Here is a 25,489-nt window from a genome sequence, read left to right on the forward strand (position 1 = left end):
TGGTAACACAGACTGATTGCAAATCCCCCTATAGTTTGTTATAAGCTCCTTGTCACCAGATTTGTAAATTGGTATCAAATAATTTGTTTTCCAAAAATCAGGAAATTTACCAGAGGAAATGGATAAATTGAATAAATATTGAATGGGTTTACATTAGGCTAAACACATACGGTATTAAAAATTGTGTTGGAATCCCATCCGGACCTGCGCTACCCGAAGGTTCCAAGGCTAAGATTCCATTAAATACTTCTTCCATAGTTACTAAACTGAAATTAAAATTCGTTTTACCAGATATCTGTACTTTGTTCAGGTCAATACTTTTGGATGGATCTCTGTAAACTGTTTGAAAATAATGTGCAAATAAATTGACAACTTCATTTGGTTCGCAAGACGACGTTTCATTATATTTCATCGTATTGGGATAACTATTGACATTGTTTTTATTTCTCCAATACTTCCAAAATAGTTTGGGATCAGAATTTATGTCTTGTTCAGTTCTACGTATAAACTCATCATAACATTCTTGTGTTTTATCTTTACAAAGTCCTCTGATTTGTGAGAATTTAAAATAATCGTTACAGTGACCTGTTTCCTTATATTTGGTATGTAGCTGTTTTTTCTGTCGAATAAGTTTTTTCAACTCTCCAGAAAACCACTTAGGGTATTGGGAAGATCGGAATTTCTTTACAGGGACCATATCTTGAATTATATCGTATATTACGAGTATACAGTAAAATGTGTTCACCGCTTGATCTAAATCTTGAGATAAAAAGAGTGTTTCCCAATTAAATAGATTAAGCCGATAATTTATTTCTTCAAAATAAGTCAAAATAAATTTCTTCTATCTTAAGATTACGAAATTTGGCATAACAATTAATTTGGACTATGTAGCTTGAGTGAAACATAGATTCATTTACAATAGGTGTATCTGCATACTTAGTTGTAAAATTAACTTCATTGGAAAATACTAAATCAAGAAAAGTGTTCATACTATTTGGTAAATAATTAATCTGAAACATATTTAAATAAGAGAAGCAATTTGTTATGCTTAGAACCTTGGGATCATTATTGCTATCGACCACCATTGTATTGTCAATGTTATTCCATGTAGCATTAGGCAAATTCTAATCCCCACATATAATCACCAAAGAATCCAAACAACTTTCAAGTGCATGCTTAGTGATAGAGCAGTAATTAAAAAATTATTATCCGGAAATTTGTGTCATAAGATGTTGTGTCTTGGATACATGATATGTATATTGTTGGTGAAGTGCTGATAAAACTGGAGACCAATTGGTAAAAACAGCCTGTTTTATATCTTCATATTTAACTCATCATTCAAATTTGTCCCCCATTTCAAAATGTTACGAGCCGCCACTGTATTATTGTACGTATTGTAGAACGCAGATGTAATAATTTTGGAAAGTACACCAAGAACGGTCCATATATTGGGTGTTCCCTTCTACTTTGTCTGTCAAAAAATTATAATTTGGCCAACAAACTGTAATTTGTAATTTTACGACACGACAATTACTAGCACTAATAATTTTATATTAGAACTTATTAATATATCAGACCGCTTCCTTTGAGTCTAACCGAGCATAAGTAATTACGATTCTCTTAGGAACCCACGCCAAAACTTCCAATGTGACAAATTTTTTAAAATATTTTTATTTTTCATATTAATAAATACGCTACATATACACCTCTTAAGAAGTACAAAGTAATACAAAAAATTAAAAACCTAACTCCCTAAAGTAATTATTAATAATTATTACATGGATTAACATTTATAATACAATCCAATAAAATATCATATAAAATATAAATATTTACAAATACTTCCGAAGCTACCATTAAATCATGAAATAAACCCACCGAAACGTGGGAGCTTCTTTTACGTGGACCGTGGTGATATGATAAAATATTGCACCCAGAGGGATCCTCGGCCTAGAAACTTCTTCGAGATGCTATAATTTCATGTTTTATCGTACTAAATCCTATTCATTTAAGCGCTTAATGTTTCCTTTCTTTTCGTCGTTGTTTAGAATATTTTGCTTTTACTCAAATATGTTCCTCAAAAGACAGTGTATTTTGGGGTATTTACGTATCGTGCCTCCGGCTGAGGGAAAAAAATGCAAATAGAGATACTAAATCCTTGAGCGAATGACAACTTTAAACTTGTTTAAATATATACACTCACGAATGTAACTAAACTTTATTATAAGCAATATTTTTTGGATTAGGAAGAAAAGGCCTGTAATTGTTACTTCTTAAACTTTCAAATTCTGGTTGAATTTCAATGAGCTTTAAAATAGGGGATTATTGTTTACTTACAATAAATTAAAATATTTTATAAAGCTTAGGAAAATTTTACTTTTTATTTTGCGAGCATAAGCTAATGAATAGAGTGAATAGCTATTGTCATAATTTCTCGACGTTTCATGACCCCGAGTGTATGAAAAAATAGATCCCCGTTTCCGTCTGTTTATCTGTTGTCTGTTTGTGTCGAATTTTATTAGACATATAATTCCGAAAGTACTAGATTGATTGTTGTCAAATTTTATTTATATATCTTAAATATCATGTACAGATTGTAGGCGGTAAGACGGTAACCAAAATTTGTCTGATCATCCTCACCAAGTACCAAGAATGTAAAGACGTTACCCCAAACATCCTGATTTAAAAAATAATCATAACGTTTCACAATTTAAATGCAAAACTCAATATTTTGAAATCTTGCATATGTTTTAAGGTTGTCATGAGCATGGGAATTTTTTAGTCAAAATTGTTTATCCCCTCTGCAAAAAATTGATGACAAAAATTTCCCTAATAAATCCTACCTAAAATGTGCAAAATATGATGAGTGTATACCTGTGATATCAATGCATTAATATTTTTTAGAATTACTTAGGTTTTTGTATGAAATAGGTCGTAAACGTTTACAAATAAAAATAAATGGACATCTACATGATTTATTAATAATTTATATACTCTATATACATAAAAATGATAATACAGATAAATTTGTTAATTAATTATTTTATATCTAGTTTGATGAATTCGCTTTATTACAAAACTATTTACGCAGCTTCTCAAAACTCAGTTTGAAAATTTTGTCATACTTGTCAGTACAAATGTATTGTACATTGAAAAACTTCGTTCAAATTTTGTTCACTTAATAGAATAGATTAATTTATCACTTTTTTCTGCAGAATTGGAAATTTTTTTATTATTAGTTACCCAATTTTTTCCGATAGTTTTAGAACTGTTTTTTTTTAATCAATTGACAAATTAACAAGCTGTTACAGTGACAGCAGTTCAGTTTCAAAATACAAAATTATTTTGTATAAATCTGTACCACGATGGAGCGTTATTTTAAATTGATTGTCTGAAATTCCATTGTTTTCATCTTCAAAAGCAAAAATGACGTCTTTCATACATTCAAAGTGTTTAATTTAAAAACAGACAGCTTTCAAATATGTTTCTCAACTCAAGTATTGGAGAACTTTTATTTATATAAATGAAAGGAGATGTTTGCAACATTTTTACCGCAATCTAAATCTTAGTATGTAGTTTAAGTTTTACAATATCGTAAACGTTAAAACAAAACAAGTTGGTGAAAGTTTTGGCTTAAGTCCTATTTTCTAGTTTAGAAGACATCGAAAAATTTCATCTTACTGATCCACCCTGTATTTTGTTATCCATAATTGCAGTCACTCCATTCTTTATAAAGTGACAAGTATAATATTTAGAAAATTTTATATATTCGTAAATATGTTTTCATAACATTTTTGTTAATTTTCTACTTTGTTATTCGCAGGTTTTCCGAATTCATTTATATGATAATCTGTGAAGATTAACTAAATATTTCATAATGCTACACACTTCAATTGTATACATAGTTTAATAGGAAATGTTTTTATTCTTAAAAACAATTACAAGTCTGCGTCAGGTATTTACCTCGACAAAGAATAAACATCTCTTTGTAATCTAACTTTATTTCTTTTTGAGTACAACTAATTTAGTATGAATAATTTTCGGGTGGTCATTTAAATTTTATGTTGAAATAGTGATGGTGTGAACAGTTCAGTAGTTGATGTCTGTCAGACACACGGTCTTGGGGTTAGGCAATATTATCATTCAAACTCATAAAAAAGTTTAAAGGTGACACCAATCAAACGATGATTTAAAAAAACTTCTTTCATTCCGGATAAAAGATGTAATTTCGTACCCCCGTTTTGTGTTTTTATTGTAACATTGACAACAAATTAATGTGACATAGGTATTTCATTTAATACCAAAGTAAAAAAAAGTGCGACATCTGTTTTCACTTGCATAAATATATCATTTGATGACAGATTTAAATAAGCAATATTGCAAAAGAGATTTTTTAGACATAAAATGCTTTCATACGCCAACTAAAAGTAAGTTCTAGAAATTTAAGTTCACAGTTGAAGCGACTACATTTAAACAAAAAAAGTTAGACACGAAATTTTTGCAAAAATTTTCGTTGCTTACGGTTCATTATTATGATTGACATACGAGTGTTATCCAAAAATTAGTTCCATTTGGCCGTAGTAATATACCTACATATTAGATCGACATTTAACTTTGGGTAAACAAGAGGAAACAAACAAGAATTAAATTACAGGATGATTACTGTTTCGATTCTTTAAATATTTTGTAGAAACCTTTTAGTAAAAGTTCTTCAGTGTATTAAACGTCAGATGCTTGGGAGAACGTTTCTCGGAACGAACCGCAATGAATATTTTCAGCAGCTTAATTTTTTTTCAGGGTAGTTCACAATTAATTGTACCTGATCAAAAGCAAAAGTCTAGTAAATATTGGAATAATTTTATTTTTCAATATAATTACCTGAAATAGCAATACATTTTGTGCAACGGTGCTGGTGCTGTGACATCTCTAGAAAAAAATGTGTATGTTACTTCTTAAGCTAATTATTTATTCTATCATCTCGGCTTCATTATGGGGATAGTAGTTACTACGGAGTTGTTCTTTTAATTGTTTTGTTTGTTCTTTTCAAAAAGTAGACACTGGGGTCTGAAACTAGAAAATAAGCCGGTTGTTTTTTGTATTTTGAAGCTTGTCTTACGAACACAAGCCATGGAAAAAGTTTGTCTATTAAAAAAATTACAATTTTTACTCAGCAATCGACTGTAAAATTCTTAAATGTAAAATAATAGTAGATGAAAACCAAATTTTACATACGTTTATTTTAATAAATGGCAGATTGTTTATAAACATTTTTTACTTTGTCAGGCAACGTCTTCTACAATAGGGTGAACAAATGAACCACTTCAATTAAGGTAGGATTTTTAAACCCTCCAATTGCCAGATAGAATTGATTAATGCAAAATAAATTCAAATGCGGTCCTGCAATGTCCAAAACAAGGGCTTGTTAAATAAATACTTTTACAGTCCCCTGCGGTTAAGAAATAGTAAAGATTTGTGAAAGTTAATAACCACTTTGGGTCATAATCACACTTAAATTCAGTTCAGTGGGACCATAAGTTGGATACGTGCAGAGCGTACTCGGAGCGAACAGAATGCACTTAAATTATTCAGCATCAGTAGCAATAAATAGTACCAGATCTGAAATAATATTCAAATTATGTGTACCTAATGTATATCTAATAATACATATATTCATCTGTTCAATACACAAAGATTCTATTGTGGGAGTAATTGTCAAGGATTAAAAAAAAAGCACGTTAGTTGTAAGTGAGAGAAGGGGAACTACATGCAACTAACTATTCTGTTATATAATGTTGAAAATTCAATTTTTTTGCTATGTAGATTTATGAGCGGTGAATTATTTCAATTCAACTGATTGATTTACGAAGTAGGTACAATAATAAAAAGTGAAAAATTACGAATGTGTAGTATTCCCCAAGGAGAAGACAATTGCTCATAAAAATAAATAAATGTTTTACTCGGTTTCTAAATCATTACATCCCATTGACTTACATACGTTAATGATTTGAACTGTAATCAAATCCACAAGTAATTTGTTCTTAGGTTTCTTTTTAGTTTGTTACCCTTTTCGACATCTTTGCGCCCTTCCTTGGCGTTTTTGTTTTTTAACTTAATTTTTAAATATGCAAACTTAGAATTTTTTTGTGGAATGATCCTAGACTTTTTATATTAGTTCTATATGATCCAGAATTACTTCATAATATCATGATATCGAGGTTTCTTGAAAGTATTCTGTGTAACCAGGACCCAAAGGATGGTAACTTCATGCAATACCATTTGTAATTTCCGAATCATTAAAATTAAATGGTGTTTTATTAAGTATCACATTAACTGCATCAATTGGAAAAAATTGGTCTAAAGAGTTGAGACAGTACTTCCCTCGCTGTCGGAAAGTTGACGACTGCATGGCTATTGTGTTTTTTTCTCATTACATTTTTGTAGTGTGGAATTTAAAAAAAAATTGCGATGACGTCATCAACATTTTTGCAAGGACACGTATATCAGTTGGGATAGATGTAGTGTAATACTAAGAATAAAATTATTGTATTCCCAAATTTTCGGGAAAATGAATTGGGTTGTTTTGAATATTGATTTGTTATAATCAATAAAATAACGAAACAATTTACTCACGTATACGGCGCCGGTGAGAGGCAACTGAAAATCGTTTATGTATAAGCATTCTTAATTTAAGATGACAAGCGTAACAGCATACGTGAGAGTCAAACAGAGAAACTGTAAACAAAACGACCATCGGTTTTATTGCTTCGAGTTCCGCTTATTAGATAAAACATTGGGTTTTATTTTAATTTTTGACGGTGGAATTCACAATTGGTTGATTATAAACATGTCTATTCCACATTCGCGGAACCTAGGCAGCGCACAAAACAAATGCACGTCTGTAATGTTAAAGTCGATGTAAATAAGCGTGCTACCCTTATGTTTCAACCGAGTTTTTACTTAAAAAAATTTTGCGTCTACCAAATTGGGTTGGTCCAATGTAATACTAATAATAAGTGTTGCCTTTAATTTAATCAATAAAATAAATTGACTTCATTAATTTTTTTGAGCCACATCTTAAGAAAATCTAAAAAATATGAATGGAATGATAGATAAATCACAAGTACAAACTCATCATATTTTTTGCATTTTAGATAGGATTTATTCAGCAAATTTTAGGGTGACGTCATAAATTTTTTTAGGGGGGGATGAGCAAATAAATTTTGATAAAAAATTTACCACGCTTATGATAACTTTAAAATATCTCCAAGATTTCACAGCATTCGGTTCTGTAATTCCTGATCAAATCAATAAAATAAATTGACGCATTCATTAATTTTTTTGAGTTACCCTGTATCTGCAAATCCAAAAAATATGATTGGAATGATAAATCACAAGAAGAGACTCACTATATTTTGTACATTTTAGATAGGATTTATTCAGCAAAATTTTGTGGTGACGTCATAAATTTTTTAGGGGGGGACGACCAAATACATTTTGATCAAAAATTTACCATGCTTATGATAATTTTAAATCATCTTCAAGATTTCAAAGCATTCGGTTTTGTAGTTCCTGACTAAATCAGTAAAATAAATTTTGCGCATTCATTAATTTTTTTGAGTCACCCTGTATATGCAAATCCAAAAAATATGAATGGAGTGATATATCACAAGTACAGACGCATCATATTTTGTACATTTTAGATAGGATTTATTCGGCAAACTTTTGAGCTGGAGGGGATAACCAAATATATTTTGACTAAAGATTTATGATGCTCTTTAGAGCCTTAAAACATCTGCAACATTTCAAAACATTCGGGTTAGCAGATTCAAAATTAAATTGCAAAATGTTGTTTTATAATTTTGATTTTTTTTCCAAAAATCTGGACGTTTCGGGTAAAAACTGAATTCGGAGTCGTAAACTACATGTGTAGGACTATGTTATTTTATACAATTTAAGACCCATTTACTATGTACAATTTTGAAGTGACGTCATCGCATTAGTGGTGGGGATGATTAGACAAATTTTGATTAGCGTTTAACCATCTACATGATATTCCTAATATAAGTACAAAATTTCACAACAATCGGTCCAGTACTTTCGGAGATTATCTGTCTAATAAAAATCGGGACGGCAGACAGACGGGCAGACAGACGGACAGACGGACGGACAGACGGACGGACAGACGGACGGACAGACGGACGGACAGACGGACGGACAGACGGACGGACAGACAGACGGAAATGGGAGACCTATTTCTTCGTATTCTAGGGGTCATGAAAGATCGAGAAAACGTAAAAGTAGAGAGTCGGCCGACGGACTCGACTACAATACTTCCTTTGCTTACGCTCGAGAAGTAAAAATTGGTCTAGAGAGTTTAGACAATACTTCCCTCGCTGTCGGAAACGTGACGACTGCATGCCTGTTTTGTTTTTTTTTTCGCAGTAGATTTCAAAGCATTCGGTTTTGTAGTTCCTGAGTAAATCAATAAAATAAATTTACGCATTCATTATTTTTTTCGAGTCACCTGGTATATGCAAATGCAAATATGTAATATGAATGGAATGATACATTACAAGTACAGACTTATCATATTTTGTACATTCTAGAAAGGATTTATTCGGCAAACTTTTGAGCTGACGTCAGCAGTTTTTTGGAGAAGATAACCAAATATATTTTGACTAAAAATTTATTATGCTCTTTATAACCTTAAAACATCTGCAAGATTTCAAAATATTCGGTTCTGTAGTTCCTGATTAAATCAATAAAATACATTTACGCATTCATTAATTTTTTTGGGTCACCCTGTATATGCAAATCCAAAAAATATGAATGGAGTGATAAATCACAAGTACAGACTCATCATGTTTTGTACAGTTTAGAAAGGATTTATACGGCAAACTTTCGAGCTGACGTCATCAATTTTTTAAATCAACAACCATAATGTTTTTTTAGTTATGATGAAGACGTTGACACAATCTTTTCTACTCAAACCATTTATTTCAGTATATGTACCTGCTTTAGTGCTCATTCACAATGGGCATAAAGCATAAAGATGTCCTAAGCTTTAATCCATAAAAGATTATGTTTAGTGCTCTATATGCTTATATTCGTTCACAATGAGCATAAGTGTTCATTCACAATGGGCATAAAGCACAAGAATGTCTTAGGCATTATGGTCATTGTGAACGAATACAAGCATAAAGCACTAAATATAAATTTTTATGCATTAATAATGCTTAGGACATCCTTATGCTTTATGCCCATTGTGAATGAGCACTTACAACTCTGATGCAGTTTGTGCAATTAATTTTGTGATAACTTTATTAATTTTAATTTACTCTTTTTACTGTATTTGGTCTTTTGTTATGTGTTTTCATTAGATTTACCCATATTTTAAAGTAATTTAGTTTTTTCAATCACCTGTAAATATTATTTATTTCAAATTGGTTGTCGACTCAGATAGCTGTGAAAATTATAAATAAAGTTGGCAGTACATCAAGTATAGTAATTTTGAAATTCTTTGTTGGCATTTCAATTTTGTGTTGTCAGAAACATGTGTGCCAGTTCGTGGTATAATCTTTGTTATTTTGAATTAGTTTATTTTTACTAATTTTTATAGTAAAAGCAATGTCTTTTTTAAATGGAAGGGAACATGAGGCAGTGTCACGAACATATAACTTTTGGTTTCTTTTAAATTATTTATAATCTCAAACTGATAAAATTGACATCTAGTTACTTTTTTGTAACGAACCTAAACGCGGGCGGCAAAATCATGATCTACTGCGCCGACAATCATTTTGGAATGTTATATTAAACCTAATATATCTATTATTTAAAGAAAAAAAAAATTGAAGCCTTTTTGTGAAAAATTCTTAGGTGATGGAGCTATCTTTGGATACAGCGTCCAAAAACACATAAGAATTCGTTATCAAATTGAAAACAATTTTTCTGTGATATGAAAGGTAGAAAAAAGTCAACGACCAAAGTTGTACAGTTGTGTGAGAAACTTGTTAATAAAAAAGTTATTCGAGATGTCCTCTTTTAGCTAACTCGCCTTCAATATCCCATTATTAGATTTAGAAAAAAAACCAAAGACCAAAGTTGTACGGATCTTTGAAGACTATACTCTACAATTATTTTTAATTATACAAACTGTTTTGTTTTTAAGACGTAACACATAAATTAGTTTTTTTGAATGAAACACCTCATATATTTTTACATTTTCTCATTAGCCTCTTCCTAGGTTTGATAACTCCAGGTTATTTTTGAAATTTCAATACGACGTTGTCACGTTATTTCAATTTTCTTGCAATTTTTTGACAATGGAAGAATTTACAAAAAATCGCAATAGGGTTATTTTTAAAATCTGTATTACAATATTTTGTGGAAGCGCTTTTTTGTGGTACCAGTTGTATCAAATTTTAATAGACAGAGTGTTATAAAAAATTCTAGAACTTTACCATTTTCAAATATCGATATTTCAAATAGACCTCTGTGTATTTTATTACTATAGCTTACTCCATTTTTCGTTCTCGTTCTTCTAATAACTGTCTCTTAAAAAAGTAAAAAATCGCAGTCACTGTCAGCTGTAAACATAGAAAATTTTTAACATAAAAGAAAATGAACAAAAAATAGAATAAAACTGAAATATCGATATTTGATTTACATTTTTTTTTTATTACACCACCACAATGCGTGAAAGTTACTTATTTCTTCACAAAATTACACATATTTTAAAAATAACACTACTGCAATTTTTTTGTGAACTCTTCCATTGCTAAAAAATTGCAAGAATATTGAAATAAAGTGGCAACCTCGCATAGGAATTTCAAAAAGTTTAAAGTCTAAGAAGAGGTCAATTAAAATATCTAAAAATATATAAGCTGTTTCATTAAAAAAAAAATCTAGTAATTCCGTTTTTCTTCTCAAAGTAGCCATGGTTTCATAAATTTAAAACTTGTACAAACTAATGTCGACGCTAAGTACTAAAAATTTATCTAAATCGCTGACATATTACGACACAGCCCATCATCAGAGCTATGCATAAACTAAAAAGAAATTAGTAGATAAAAAGCAAACTTCAATTGTTAATAATTAAAAAGCTCCAACACAAAAAATGAACTCTTAAAAGGTTTGAAATTGGTTAAGATTCGTCAGTCGTCGTACTATCACTACCCTTGCGCGAACTGAGCTAATTCGTACACTAACTACATTTATAACCTGATGTCATTTTTAAAATCACTCTAAACACTAGAATTCACTTAATTCCTAAAGAATAATTACTGACAGATTGACTTCACATCAAAGAATCTAAGAAATGTTACCTATGGGAAGCCTATTTGAGGTCTACACATGCATACGCATTTCACCTTGCAAAACTATGCGAACCACGTTATTCTTCAAACCACCCTCGTAAAAACCTTCCCAATTAAACCAGTTTTCAAACAAGAAAACCGCACTGGAATCGGTTTATTCGTTGGCAGCAACGGTGCCACAGACACAGAGACACAGATCCAAAGTTCGCCTCTATTTTCAGTGGGAGTTTAAAAATTAAAAAGGATTATTATACGAAGAAGCTACGAGAATGTTTTTTGGGTTGCATTTCTAAAAAATTCAGGTTCATTTTTACTGGTGAACAACCTTGTATACAGAGCTATTCAACTAATTTCCAGAGCAAACTTTGTCTTTTGTAAGTAGAAATTTATAAATAATTATAACGATGCCCCTAGATCTGACATTTAATTAAAACACTGTCATACTGACATTACTTGATTGATTTGTTAAAAGAAGTACTAAAACAGAAAGTCGAATTTATGTTATGAGTTATAACAATATAAAAAAAAATGAAAGTTGAGTAAAATAATGGACTATCACCATTTTACGACAGTTCGAACATATGCTAAAAATAATTGCTTTTGAAACAGATCATGTTGATTATAAAACAAAGTGTGAGTGTGCTTTATTTCACTCAACTTTCATTTTTTTTTGTTGCTTTATAATTTCTTGATCAACTTAAAATGAAATAAATAGTTGAAATGTTGTATATCATTGTACTGGCAATTTAATGATCTGTCAAAATCCGTTAAAAAATATAGCTTTGCGTCGCAACACTGACCCCATATGTCGCTATACTTGCAATGTATCTACTAAATTAAGATTTTCCTTTCAAGTTAAAAACAATGGTGTTTATAGAATTTCAATATCTCTATCCGTTCTCAAAATACAAGGCTGTGGAGTTATAACCGGGACACCTATGTAACGAATCCACAAAAAAAATTCTCGTTAATATATATCTACATTTTTTAATTTCTCCGTATCGAGACATTCATCTCTGTATTATCAATGATCATTCATATACTAACTTTTTTGCGTCTTTCCCAAGACATTACTGAACCCCTCTGTTTCTGACCTTTTGGTTTTACAATTTTCAATAATTTTTAGAATATTATGATCCTAATTTCATCTGCATTAAACCTTCTATTTTCCGAAAATTAGTATTTTTCCATAATATTTATAAAATTGGTAAAAAATGATCTGCTTTTATTCTGTTAAAAGTTCAAATATTATTCAAACGTACACCTTCTTATTTGTGAAATCTAAATTGCGGATCACGATTCAAAAAACGCGAACTATCTTTACCAGACATTTTTTTGCTAGGATTAAAACCGTGCTTTATTTGGTGAACCACAGCAAAATTATATGCTAAACATCTCCCAACTCAATTGGTCGTAAATCGAAAAAAGTTGTGCTAACTTTTATACGTGATTCGCTAATTCTTCTGTAGAGCATTAAACGTAAGTTTTCTTTTCCACTATTGGTGTTTTATTGTGCTCATAACTTGTCATAATTTGTGTCCATCAGCAATGGTTTTTAAGGCAGCTTTAAATTAATCATCAGACCGGTTAGAGTTTCCAATTTTTGTTTGATAACTACGTGGCATTTTCTATTTATACCTACGTAATAAATAGGCTTTGTTATATCTTAAATATTTTTCCAGTAGGTTGGGGTAATTGTACGTGCGCGACGTAAGCCCATTACAAATGCGCGGAATTCCCACAACACACATAATCTAATTTACAATTTTCTTGAAACCAATTAATATGTATTTGTTTTTAATATCTACATGAAATAAATCTTCAAACAGAGCAATAATTCTTGAAACAAGCGTAGTAAAAGTTCATCATTAAATTTACTTACCTAGTTTTGGAGGCTCCCTTAGACGAAATTCTATAAGAAGTAAATATGTCACTAATAAAGGTAAATAGGTAGATAAATAAATAAATAAATCGATACAAATATCGATGGAAGTTTTAGTCATGCTTTTTACGCTAATATATAAGTTGGCAGCAGTTGCTTAAAGCTCGTAGAGCGGTCATTTTCCCTAAATAGCAAAACACGGTATTACCCACTGCGCGGAATTCCCCGTTATTCCCTACAGTCATAACATTAAGAATTATTTTGAGTTACACGATACAAAAGTATCTTGGTTATTAAATTGTCTTAAGTCATTTTCTACACCCGAAGAAACAGTTTTTCTAATTTTCAACAAATAATTTTACTCGTACATTAGTTCTAACATGATAGTGTTTTCTCCATTTTTCAATTTACAAATACTGACAAAATCATTAACTATTCGATTATTCATACACTATTTCCTTAGAGAGAAATTCATGAAAATGATAATACTTACTTAATTTTTATAATGTTACAATTACTTATTATAAATTAAAAAAAAAAAAACAGTTTATAAAATTTTCAATTTCTTTGGGAATTACTACAGTTAGTTCAATCTAAGAAACTTTTTGCGGTAAAAATTTGTTTATGTAATATATAATATATCGCATAGCACTCGTGTTATAGCGCATTAGTCACTTGAGAAAATCAGCTCACAATACGAATATAACTCGCTAACTTAAATAAGTTAGGTTTAAATTTGTTATAATTAAGTTCTGCAAATCGTAGATAAAATTTTGTATGTTGTACGTGGGTTAATACATTATTATTACACTCGTCTGCTTACATAACTCGTCTAATGTCTCTGTATGCAAACTACGCCCTCACAGGTAACAGTACTTTTATCCTACCTGTAACATAAAGAATCATTTATAACCATACGCGATAACAAAAATAATTTATTTGCTCTGTGATGTAAGAATGTAAAAAAATCTTTTACACTATAATTCTGACATTTATTGTCACTAAAGTAACTTATTACAGAACTATCCTTCTGAGTGTTACAATCAACTTGGCTTCTTCAAATGTTTCATATTGAGAACTACGGTCGTCGAAAGGACATTTGAATGAACAAACAATCACTTATTGTTTGTTGTGTACAAAACACTACAATACAGTAAATTTTATAAGGGAAATACAGTGTGACACTGTATTTGCGTGAACATGGTTTGGCCCTTGACGTAATAATGTATCTACGGTTTGTACAAAAACCAATACTCATCTCATAACTTAGAAATACAATTATTTCTACTTTCAGGAACATCCTTATCAATATGACGTTTCAGTGATTTCCTGCTGTGTCAATCATCTTTCTTTGTTTGAAAACGTTAAGCATCCGTTTGTTCTTGCAGTTTTCTCGCTAAATTTATCGATATCAATTTGATACCATGGCTCAAATTTTTAAGCAGTACTCCGGTTTGTAATTAAGAACTTAATTTGTATCAAGGCGACGAATAGTCGAGCCAAAGGGAGATGGTGTAGGCACTATCTAAGACCGCAAAAAGAAAGATGAAAATAAAAGATCCAAGTTGTGAGTACTAACTGATTACCATGATTTATCAGTAAATAAGTTTGTTGGGTATTTTAATCTTGATCATTTTTACGTTTCTAGCTCTCAAGTCAAAACACATTTGCACTAGACTTATCTGGTGTAATGAAATATCCCGTATGTGGTTAAGTAGTATTATATTGTTTTTTGCGATGAATGCTCAGACAGATGTAGAAGAAACGGCGATAAACATATATACATAAAATTAAAATTATTACCTAGCTTTATAGTACTCATACTATCATGCTTTTATTCAAAGCGTTATACAGAATATTCGGTATGTTTTGCGATTGTCGTTCACAGAACATGAAACACCGAATATGATATCGAACCAATGTTGGAAGCAATTACGACAAACGATAACATATCGTTGGCTTTGAAAAACGTGCTTAGAAAAAATTCAGTGATATGTTCAGGAAGCTTGACCATTAATAACCAGCAGATAAATGCATGCTAACCACGTCTAAGTAAGCTGCAGTATTATCTAAGCACTCGGAGAATTTACCTACTACCAAAATTAAGAAGATACAAATGCATGTGTATTTATTCAAATTGGCGTAATATGATAAAAATACTAGTGAAGTAATGGCTGTAGTACAATAATACCCAATTACGTGCACGGTTTTTATGATACAAAACAAATCTATTTTTAAGCAACAAAAAATGCCTATTTTACAAATGGAATAAAACTATAGATGTAATACCTGCTTATAACGAGACATAAACCGAGTCGCGGAATTGAACGAGTGTGATAATAATGCAGTAGTCCACTTGTAACGTACAAAATTTTATCTACGATTCCACGAGAACACGTTCATATCCCCCTATCACACTGTAAGTGTGTATAGTAGGCTGGCGCAAAAAAACGACTTTTTTTTTGTGTTGAGTCTCGTGCGAAAATATGTTAGTTTATCATGGTCTAGGACAATTCGGCGCGGCCGACATGGCGCGGCCAACTTGGCGCGGCCGACTTGGCGCGAAACATTTTGGCGCAGGGACACTTTGGCGCAACCATCTTGGCGCGAATGAACTCGCACCAAGAAAAATAGATGTAATTATACAAAAATTGCACCCCATTGTAAACATACTCCTAAACGTGGAACTTCTTGCTCCGTGGATCATTTAGTTATTGGAATTGTGCGGATGAAACTGTGTATTTGGTTGCCTAAACTTAGCATAAATAACAGGGTGCCAACCACAGTACGAACAATAAATATTTTTTATATTATATACCGTCGTACTCGCGCCAAGATGGCTTGCGCCAAAGTGTCCCTGCGCCAAGTCGGCCGCGCCAAGTCTGCCGCGCCAAATAGTCCCATTCCGAGTTTATCATGTTTTAAGACCCTCCTCCAACGGACACCTCAAAAATTTTTTTTTGAAGAAGTCGCTCCAAATTTTTAAAAAGTTCTCAAATCGTCAAAAATTGATTTTCTTTTTGTTTAATTTTGTTTTTCTCGTTACGGTAATATTTTTTAGACGAAAATTCCCAAGTTTTTAGCTCATAATTTTTTTTAATTTACAAGAGCATTGCCTTAGATGTTTTCAAGCGACTTTTTAATATCTATATTAAGCTTCAATGAATGTTTTAGTGAGATAATCAATGAAAATACACCACGAGATGGAAAAAAATCAAACACAATGCTAGAAATATAATTTTTTATTAACTCGATATTTTTATGTAAACAATTACAACATTTTAACAACATTTAAATAAACTTTGTTACGAGTTCTGAAAACAATTGTAAATTTATACAATTTTAAAGCTTATAGTCGCTCGAAAACATCAAGGCAATGCTCTTGTAAATTAAAAAAAATTATGAGCGACCTTTAAAAATTAATATTTTGAGCTAAAAATTTGGGAAACTTATTTTTTTTCGTCTACAAAATATTACCGTAACGGGAAAACAAAATTAAACAAAAAGAAAATCAATTTATGACGATTTGGGAACTTTAAAAATTTGGAGCAACCTCTTAAAAATTTTTTTTTGAGCTGTCCTTTGGAGGAGGGTCTTAAAACATGATAATCTAACATATTTTCACACGAGACTCAACTAAAAAAAAAGGTGTTTTTTTTGCGCCACCCTAGTGTATAGTCTGGGGGTATATTTTTTAAGTGTTTAAAAAATAATGTCGGGACCCTGTCTCTACTAAGACTTGTTGGCCACAAAAAAAAATAAAAGCAGAAGTGCAATCATAGAAGATACAATGAATTACAAACAAAATTGCAAAGACTAATAGACAGGGCAGAGCGTTTCAAACGGTGTTTCTGCAGACTGAAAAACTAAAAAGTAACTAAGACTGAAGAAAAATAATTATTATTAATAAGCTGCCAAAGAATAAAAATATTCTGTCGGAGTTAAAAAGGAGGTAGATATGAATGAATTAGTAGGCATTTGAAAAAGATATGAAACTAAGACAAAAAAGTTATACCGAATTTTCCCATTTATTAGCATCTACAAATATACCAGAAATATACAAGTGGTCAAAAAATAAGAAAAGATGATGTTTCTGTTCGAAAATTTTTAGGAGATAGAAATGTGCCCCAATAAAAAAAATTAAAACTCGAAAAGAGTTAAAATCCAAAAGCGTGTACTTCCATATACCACGAAAAATGATCACGCAAAATATAATGAAAACCAGGATAGGTAAATATCATATAGTATGTTTCTGAAGCTAAGGCCATTTTATATTGTTCCGCCTAAATTATCTGATCGTGATACATATATGTGTTTACCCGCGAATATGGATTTGATGATGAAAAAGCTTCGACATTACAAAATAATTCCTTATCCAACATCAACAAAAGTAGGTACCTGATGCCATTGCATGTTCATCTATGTTCAAATATAAAATGTATGTATGGGCCAAAAAATACGATTTGGTTTTCACCATCAGTGCAAGGCAATGAAAACAAGAAGCAGAAGAAACTGACATTATCATCTACACAGAGTTTCCAGAGAATTATGGGTGTGTCAACTAAAAATCTGCACAAACTTTGAACATACGTACTTATGTATCGAATAGGTTTTTAACAATAGAAACATGAAAATTTGTAAACTTTATAAATATATGCCTAAAGAATGCAATCTCGTTCGCTGTCCGAGGTTTTTCCGACTTTTGTATAAGCTTGAGCCATTCGAGTTTCAAAGTGCTTGTTTTTGAATTGAAGAAGCTTAATTCTAGATTCGAATTCATCTTTAAGTGCAACCAAAATAGGAAAACTCCTACGCCTTTTTTAGAGACGTATATGTTGTTGTCCGCACAATAATTTCCATCTAAGCTAAAATATGATTCATCATTCATTACGCCAAATTTTGATTCAAAGATTTCAAAGAAATGTCTGTAAGCTTACGATCTTTTTCCGAGATTTTCCGTACATATTCATGTGTTACTTAAACTTTCCTCCCAATTTATTGCAAATATTCTAATTTTTCTCAATGCTTGTTGTTCAAGTTGTTCTTTTTTTGAGTCATTTTAATTACTTCTATGGACCCTCCTTTCCGTTATACATTAAATTTTCTCTACTGTTTTAATAACACTATAAACAGTCCGCCGGGAAAACTAGAGACGTTCAAAATATGTTACAGTAAAAGGTTTTCCGAACACTCAGTGCTTGGCGTAGCATTCGCCAATAAGTAATTTTCTGCTATCACTCTCTTTAAGACCGTTCGCTATGCTATTATTTTAATGCTAAAAAACGGTTTAAACGTTATTACAATTGTTGTTACTGATGTTGGCCTATCAAAAAATGAAAATAAATAATAACAATAAGCCGATGTGATTCATTTAAAATTGAGCAAAGAAATTTGTGCAGATTTTTAGTTGACATATATATTGAAATTCGGAATCCAAGAAATGCAATCTTTACATTTTGGAGCAGTTCTCTACATACAGGAGACTTGTAATTAATTAAAATAAACGGAGAAATCAAACTAACATGTTTGTGCACAACTTCAGATGATTGTACACATGGTTTGTATGCGATCTGAGCTCGTCTGAAATATAATTTATTTTGTGAAAACGAATTATCCTTTCCTAAGAATTATCTCTCTCTAAGTGATTAAAATAGTTTCTGAAAAAATCAACAGATAGTAGGTTGGTTTTGAAATAGTGAGCTAAACTTCAAAGTTATGAAGTGCGGCAGCCAGAAGTTTATTAAATAATAAACAATGATTGTATGAGTATCGTTGTCTTCATTACCTTTTTAGTATTTCACATACTGCGTAATCTAAATTCTTTGAAATTTTTGAAAGTAAGTACCTAATATTACATTGTATTTAACTAACAAAAAATTGATACCTTTACACAAAATTTTGTTAGAATCTTAATTAAACCTTTGTAACAATGTGATTCAATGTATAAATTAAGCTGTAAAGCCTGATGTTATGTGGAACTCGTGCTTATGTATACGTCCATTAACGTCCGTCGTGAGCTGCTTGTTAGGAGGATATCAAATCACTGTGATTCTAATGCGTTCACATAATGTGCTGAACGTAAGAAGACTTGGTGTAAGTGCCAACATTTTTTAGAGCATTTGGATGCTATTTGATAGCCTATTAAAACCGATATAAAATGGGGATACATTTTTCGAATATTTTAGAAATAATCATCTAATTTCTATGAAATTTTGGAAGCGTACGTTACTTCACAATCTGTGCTAAATTGTACTAGAGGCAGTAAAATCGGAAATCTTCAGAACAATGCACTGACACCAACACAAAAAGTCGTCGTTATTGCCGTGTTAACTAAATTTTAGCCCTAAATAAACGTGTGGCAGTGGGAATGCGTTTACGGTTTGTTGAAATGTTTGATATCTTGTTTGTTTTAGTGCAATTGTCTTAAAAAAGAAAGGAAATTATTTCAAATATACGAAGAAGATTGACAATGGGATTGAATTTATTACAACCCTATGCCGATGCCGCAAATTACAAAATAATTATTTTGCAAAATGTCTGTTCCGTGGATTAATATATTATTATTGTGTGGCTCAAATATTGTGCGAAATGGTTAACTTGTTTTCGTGTCTCAAGTGAAGAATGATTCCTTACAAAAAGCTCATTGATACTCGTATTAGTATTAAAAACGGTGCTACTCTGTTATTATTAACACAAATTCATGTCAAACTTGCAAATGTTTTTCATGCATATGACATCCTTAGTTTATTATATGAACGCCTACGATGGAAATGAAGCATGAGTATAATATTATTAAATAACATATAATACCATGACTCGAACAAAAACAAAATATACTGTGCTGCCAAAACTGTAAATGTAACATTTTTTATTATAAAGACGTACTGTTCCAAAAAGTATCACACTAATTGTAAATTACTTGTGTTACGCAGTGCTCAACATCATTAGAAAGCATATTTCGAAGAAGCTACTATGTTGAAAGCACTGTAAAATATTGTTTATATAATAAGGGATCAAGTGTGAAACTGACACTTACCCTTGTGACTTTTATTTATGGAGCCAAAAAGAGCCTTTCTAGACTGAAACTGGCGCTAGAAGGAAAACGATTTTGAAAAGATTTTCAAAGAATGGATTATTCATAGATATAATTATCAGTAGCATAGCAAATAAGGTTATCGTACTCTAGGGTGAACATGGGATGTAATGGTAATTCGATAGGTAAATTAAGTCGGTAATCTCGCTGAATTGTTCTTGTGTTTAATTTAAAATCATCAGTTAGTGTTCTTTAATTAAAAATTGTCGGTTGTGTTGTTGATTGTCGAACTAGTGTTGGTTGTGTTTTTGATTGTCGAACTAGTGTTGGTTGTGTTTCATAGGTGAAGTTCGATGCAGATAACTTTACACACTTTGATTGTTATTATATTATTATAACGTGTGATCAACAAAAAAAGTGCTCTAGTTAGTATTGAATTTTTTATCTTTCTCACTCCCTGTTGTGGGTAACCGACAATGAAAAAGACAAATTGTTCATGGAGAGTTGATGCCTATGTATTTCCTTCTATGCCATTTGTTCTGAAATGAAACATATTCCACACAATTAAATAAATTCTACCAAATTAAATACACACATATAGTTCTAGCAGCTACACCATAACCTAATCAACTAATCCATTAGAGCAATTCAAATTGGAAATTTTGAAACAAAAATAAATCTCTTTTGAACTGACTAATTAAATTTATGTTAAACTTTTTGAAGTGTTTACGAAATAAAGGCATCAAGAGTGATATTTACACTGACCCTCTGCTAACTTTTATCGATATCAGCAAATAAAAAATGACTCTAAATTGATGATTTTTTTTTTGTACTGTCTCTGCTGTAGTGACGTATACGTAAAGTGCCCTGATTAAGAGAGCAAGAGCGTTCCACATTTACGGTAAGGATAATATGTAGTAAACAAGGCAACCTTCATGCAACAAAAACAAGAAAAAAGCTTAGCTAGTACAAACAAAATATTTTAAACGAGATTTACACATTTTATCTACTCTCCCCTTCTTCACGGAATCGGAAGTGTAAAAATTCAAACTTGCATATCTACTGGGTTTTCTGATTGTATTCTAAACCTAGTAAGATACAAGAACTACGACAGGCTTTAAAGTCATGTAAGAAATGAACTGCTACACTAATTCGGAATTTAATTGAATTAGTAGAAGAACGATCGATATGCAATATATAAAATAGTGTATAGACAAGTCAAAAAACCTAAATAATTACAAAATCCAAATTTTTCAAGTAATAAAATTATGTTTATACAAAACTCCTCTGGCCTCTACAATATACATGTCAGGATGTATTTTTAGTAATATACTAACATTTTTTGAGATGATTTCGATATGCAAAATGCAACACAGTATCATTACTACATTTCCACAATTTCAAGGAAATTATAGATGAGCCGTTTCTGAAATAATCAGTAAATTAGGTAAGTCGATTTTGTATTATTTTTTTATATAATATGATCAACATTCTGGAGGGGATTATATATTATATATATATATATTATTATATAGTGACGTCTTATAACAAATTTGAATATGTGTTCGTACATCTATAAATGTTTCGGGAGAGCCCGTTTACTGAAAGTTCAAAATATGCCACCTTTTTATAAAAAAATCAAAGGAACGTATATATTTGTACGAACTACAATGAACACCATAGATATATTTACAAATAACATTTGTAGTCAAGTTAGAACAACTTAAAGACACGAAATCTGCGGATGACGTCATAACGACAACCGATCCATTCAGGATGTGGGAAGCACAATTCGATAAGAAGTATCACTTGCAAGACGTTCTGTTGGAAACTACTTTATCTGACAATACTTTCACTAATAAGAGACGGAAATGATTCAATCGCCAATCAACTTTTTCGTAAATGCGCTAAAATTAAAAATGGAAATTCTAAACATCGTCAATACAATTTAAAATAGCAAATTAATTATTGTTTCCGACTTTTTAATCGCATTTTTTCATTTTGCATAATACTCCCCTACAAAAAACATCAAATATACAATATTTTCTCAGCAAACATCACATAAGAGTTTTCTGTCCAGTTTTATACCGAGAATCGACCATATGAGTTCCTTTGATGGAAAGCACAAATTTAATGTTATGCCTGAACGAGTAACTATCGTGTTATTGTGAGATATACTTTTCGTCTAATATTTTCCGTTAGTAGCATTAATAATAATTGTTTGCTGGGGTAGATACTTTTGATTAACGTTTTGCTACCTGGTATAGGCGGCAAAATGTAAGAGTAAACTTAAAATTTTAAATTAAAGTAGGTACAGTTGTACTGTTCTAATAAATTTTCAACAAACGACACATGACGGACGACAAACTGATAGAAACAATAGGCAGCTGAAAAATCGAAAAGTACACTTATTCCACGAGTTTCATTAAGAAAATATAAAACTGAATATTCATCAGTTCACCACAATGATTCTATTGCAATACTATACTATCAGAGAATGGACGGCATCTAAATTGTTCTTTTATATAGGATATATCAGAAAATGTGAAGTACAACATATACAATTACAAGTACAACTCATTAATAACCACATAAACTTCCGAAAGTTCAATTTTCACTAAAAAATGAAGATGATAAAATAACAATAAATTTCTTTTCACGTCCCTCTAAATTACAACATTCTTAAAATTAATTAACTTAAAATGTGTATAAGTGATCGTGTTTCATTATGGCTTCAAAATCCAATTTTATTTTTAACTTTGATTGTACAAATTATGTAATTTAAAAAAACAATGTATGTTACTACAATCTTCTTCAAAATTGTAATTAACAGTCACAATAATTTAGGACTTAAAACAATAAATTAAATTATAAATTTTTATTATTTGTGTGGTATGAACGTCGTGGATATGCGTGAATTTGAAGAAAAAACTAACCCTTTTTTGTACCATACAGTCAGCCACCTGAAGGTTAATTGCTCAAACACGAGGTTCAGGTGAATCACTGCATTGGCGGTTTACCCCCTTATCGTGTTGAGTTCACTGTATGGTGATCAGTAACATATCAAAATAGTTAAATATGATTAATTACCTTCTGATCCAAGACTCGTCAACATAACGCCGGGTTGTTTTAGATAGTGAAGTGCTGAAAAACTCCCAGCTCCTAACATATGTGGTGGAACAGGAGGGGGAGCTGCAGGTGGTGGCGCTCTAGCGTATTGTTGATACGCTTGCTGCTGTTGGAGATCGGTAGGAAAACACTGCGACGCTGGTCTAGGTTCTAGATCCATTGTGGGTTGGTCAGGTTGTATTTCGTCTTCACGAGGTTCTGCCTGAGTGGCTGGATAGGGAGAAGGAGCTGGGGAAGGTAAACTTTGGTCTCTGGGAGGAACGGCGTCTGCTTCGACTCCAAGCGGCACAGTGGGGCCACAGGCTTGTTGGGGGCTGCCGGCGCCTCCACCGGTGGAAGTGCTTTGCTGTGGTGGCGGATATGCGTCTTGAGCACCCCACTGACTCCTAGTTTGATCCATTCCATCTTTGTATAAAACGTAAGGAGCGGCAGTATCTGAAATAAAATAATACATAAATAATAAATACTTTTCGAAAGCGACTGGTTACACAGCAATAACATAAGTGTTCGAGGTCAAGTTTTATATGAATTCGCAAAATTAAGGAGTAAAAATTTTGCGGGAAAATTTACTTTGCTGGATACCAACCAGTATAGACTTTTTTGTCCCCTGTTCAAGACTGCGACTAGAGAACTTAAGTTGATTCTTTAGACTTGCCTGTCAAGAAAGACAGAATGAAATAGGTTCACGTAAGTTCACTCTCCAAAAGAATATTACAACTAACCACCTCCTGTGAAAGTGACGGCAACGTTTATGTAGTATACAGGAGAAATATGAAATGATTTGTGTTACGACGGTCTGCAGCAAATATAACAAAAATAGTGGTTCCACGATAATTTCAAAGTCCACGAATAAGCTAAATAAACAGTTTGTTCCGGTGGGTTATTGACAAAGGCTTGAAGGATAACACCCCAACATACTCGACAATAATAATTCTTTTGAAGCATTAAGGTTTACACTCAGTCTTATAAGAAAAAATGATTTTATTCCTTTCGATTGTCCATAGTGTACCGGGTGCTACTTGATACACGTAAATTTAAATACACCGTGTTACTTTCACATAAATTTATAATAAAGGGAAAAGTTATAGAGCATTCATAACCAAAACCATTTGTAGGTATATTTGATTGTACCTTTACTTAGTTCTTAAATAATTCAAGACTACAATTAAAAAAAACACATGAAATTCGTCATTCTAATAGTCACATGAAATAACATTGAAATTATTTTTAGGTTTGTTACTTATCATTAGACCACAAATCTATTTGGGTAAAAATTGATTAGAATGCAATTAAGGTCCAAATATAAATTATAGGGATTTTTCAATTTGGATGAATATATGAAATAAAAGTATATATATAAAAAACAACCGCATGAGATGCTCAAATAGTTTTCCGTGGACTGCCAAACAAAAACCTATCACAGTTTTTTTGTGTGGACTAACTGTTGACAGGTTATCTGATTTGTTTTTTAACGTATGCAGGGTTATTAAGAAGAAGCTCTAAACATAAAAAAAATGGTCTAAAGAGTTTATACAGTACTTCCCTCGCTGTCGGAAACGTGACGACTGCATGCCTATTATGTTTTTTTTTTCACAGTAGATTTCAAAGCATTCGGTTTTGTAGTTCCTGAGTAATAAATAAATGAATAAATTCACGCATTCATTAATTTTTTTGAGCCACCCTGTATATGCAAATCCAAAAAATATGAATGGAATGATAAATTACAAGTACAGACTCGTCATATTTTGTACATTTTAGATAGGATTAATTCGGTAAACTTTTGAGCTGACGTCATCAATTTTTTGGAGGGGATAAACAATTATATATTGAGTAAAAATTTATTATGCTCTTTATAACCTTAAAACATCTGGAAGATTTCAAGGCATTCAGTTTAGCAGATTCAAAATTAAGTTGCAAAACTCAATTCGGAGTCATAAACTACATGTGTAGGACTATGTTATTTTATACAGTTTAAAACCTATTTACTATGTACAATTTTGAAGTGACGTCATCGCATTAGTGGTGGGGATGATTAGAAACAGTTAGGTTAGCGGTTTACCATCTACATGATATTCCTAATATAAATACAAAATTTGACAACAATCGCCCCAGTACTATGGCAGATTATCT

General features: G+C 31.4%; 1 protein-coding gene across 3 annotated transcripts in view; it reads right to left on the reverse strand.

The window, feature by feature from the left end:
- Window positions 1-25,489, reverse strand: part of LOC135135655 (myeloid zinc finger 1) — a 74,516-nt gene that overhangs the window by 27,423 nt on the left and 21,604 nt on the right. For 2 of the 3 annotated variants that reach the window (XM_064064782.1, XM_064064780.1), the window contains exons 2-3: window positions 23,321-23,794; window positions 13,198-13,227 (exon numbers count right to left, since the gene is read on the reverse strand). In XM_064064782.1, the coding sequence (XP_063920852.1) occupies window positions 13,198-13,227; window positions 23,321-23,794 (504 nt within the window). The remainder of the gene's footprint in view (window positions 1-13,197; window positions 13,228-23,320; window positions 23,795-25,489) is intronic. The other variant, XM_064064781.1, reaches the window with a different exon arrangement.

Source organism: Zophobas morio, unplaced genomic scaffold, assembly GCF_036711695.1.
Source record: "Zophobas morio isolate AGI-343-1 ecotype UQ-CSIRO unplaced genomic scaffold, CSIRO_AGI_Zmor_V1 ptg000024l, whole genome shotgun sequence".
In the NCBI taxonomy this organism is placed as follows: domain Eukaryota; kingdom Metazoa; phylum Arthropoda; class Insecta; order Coleoptera; family Tenebrionidae; genus Zophobas; species Zophobas morio.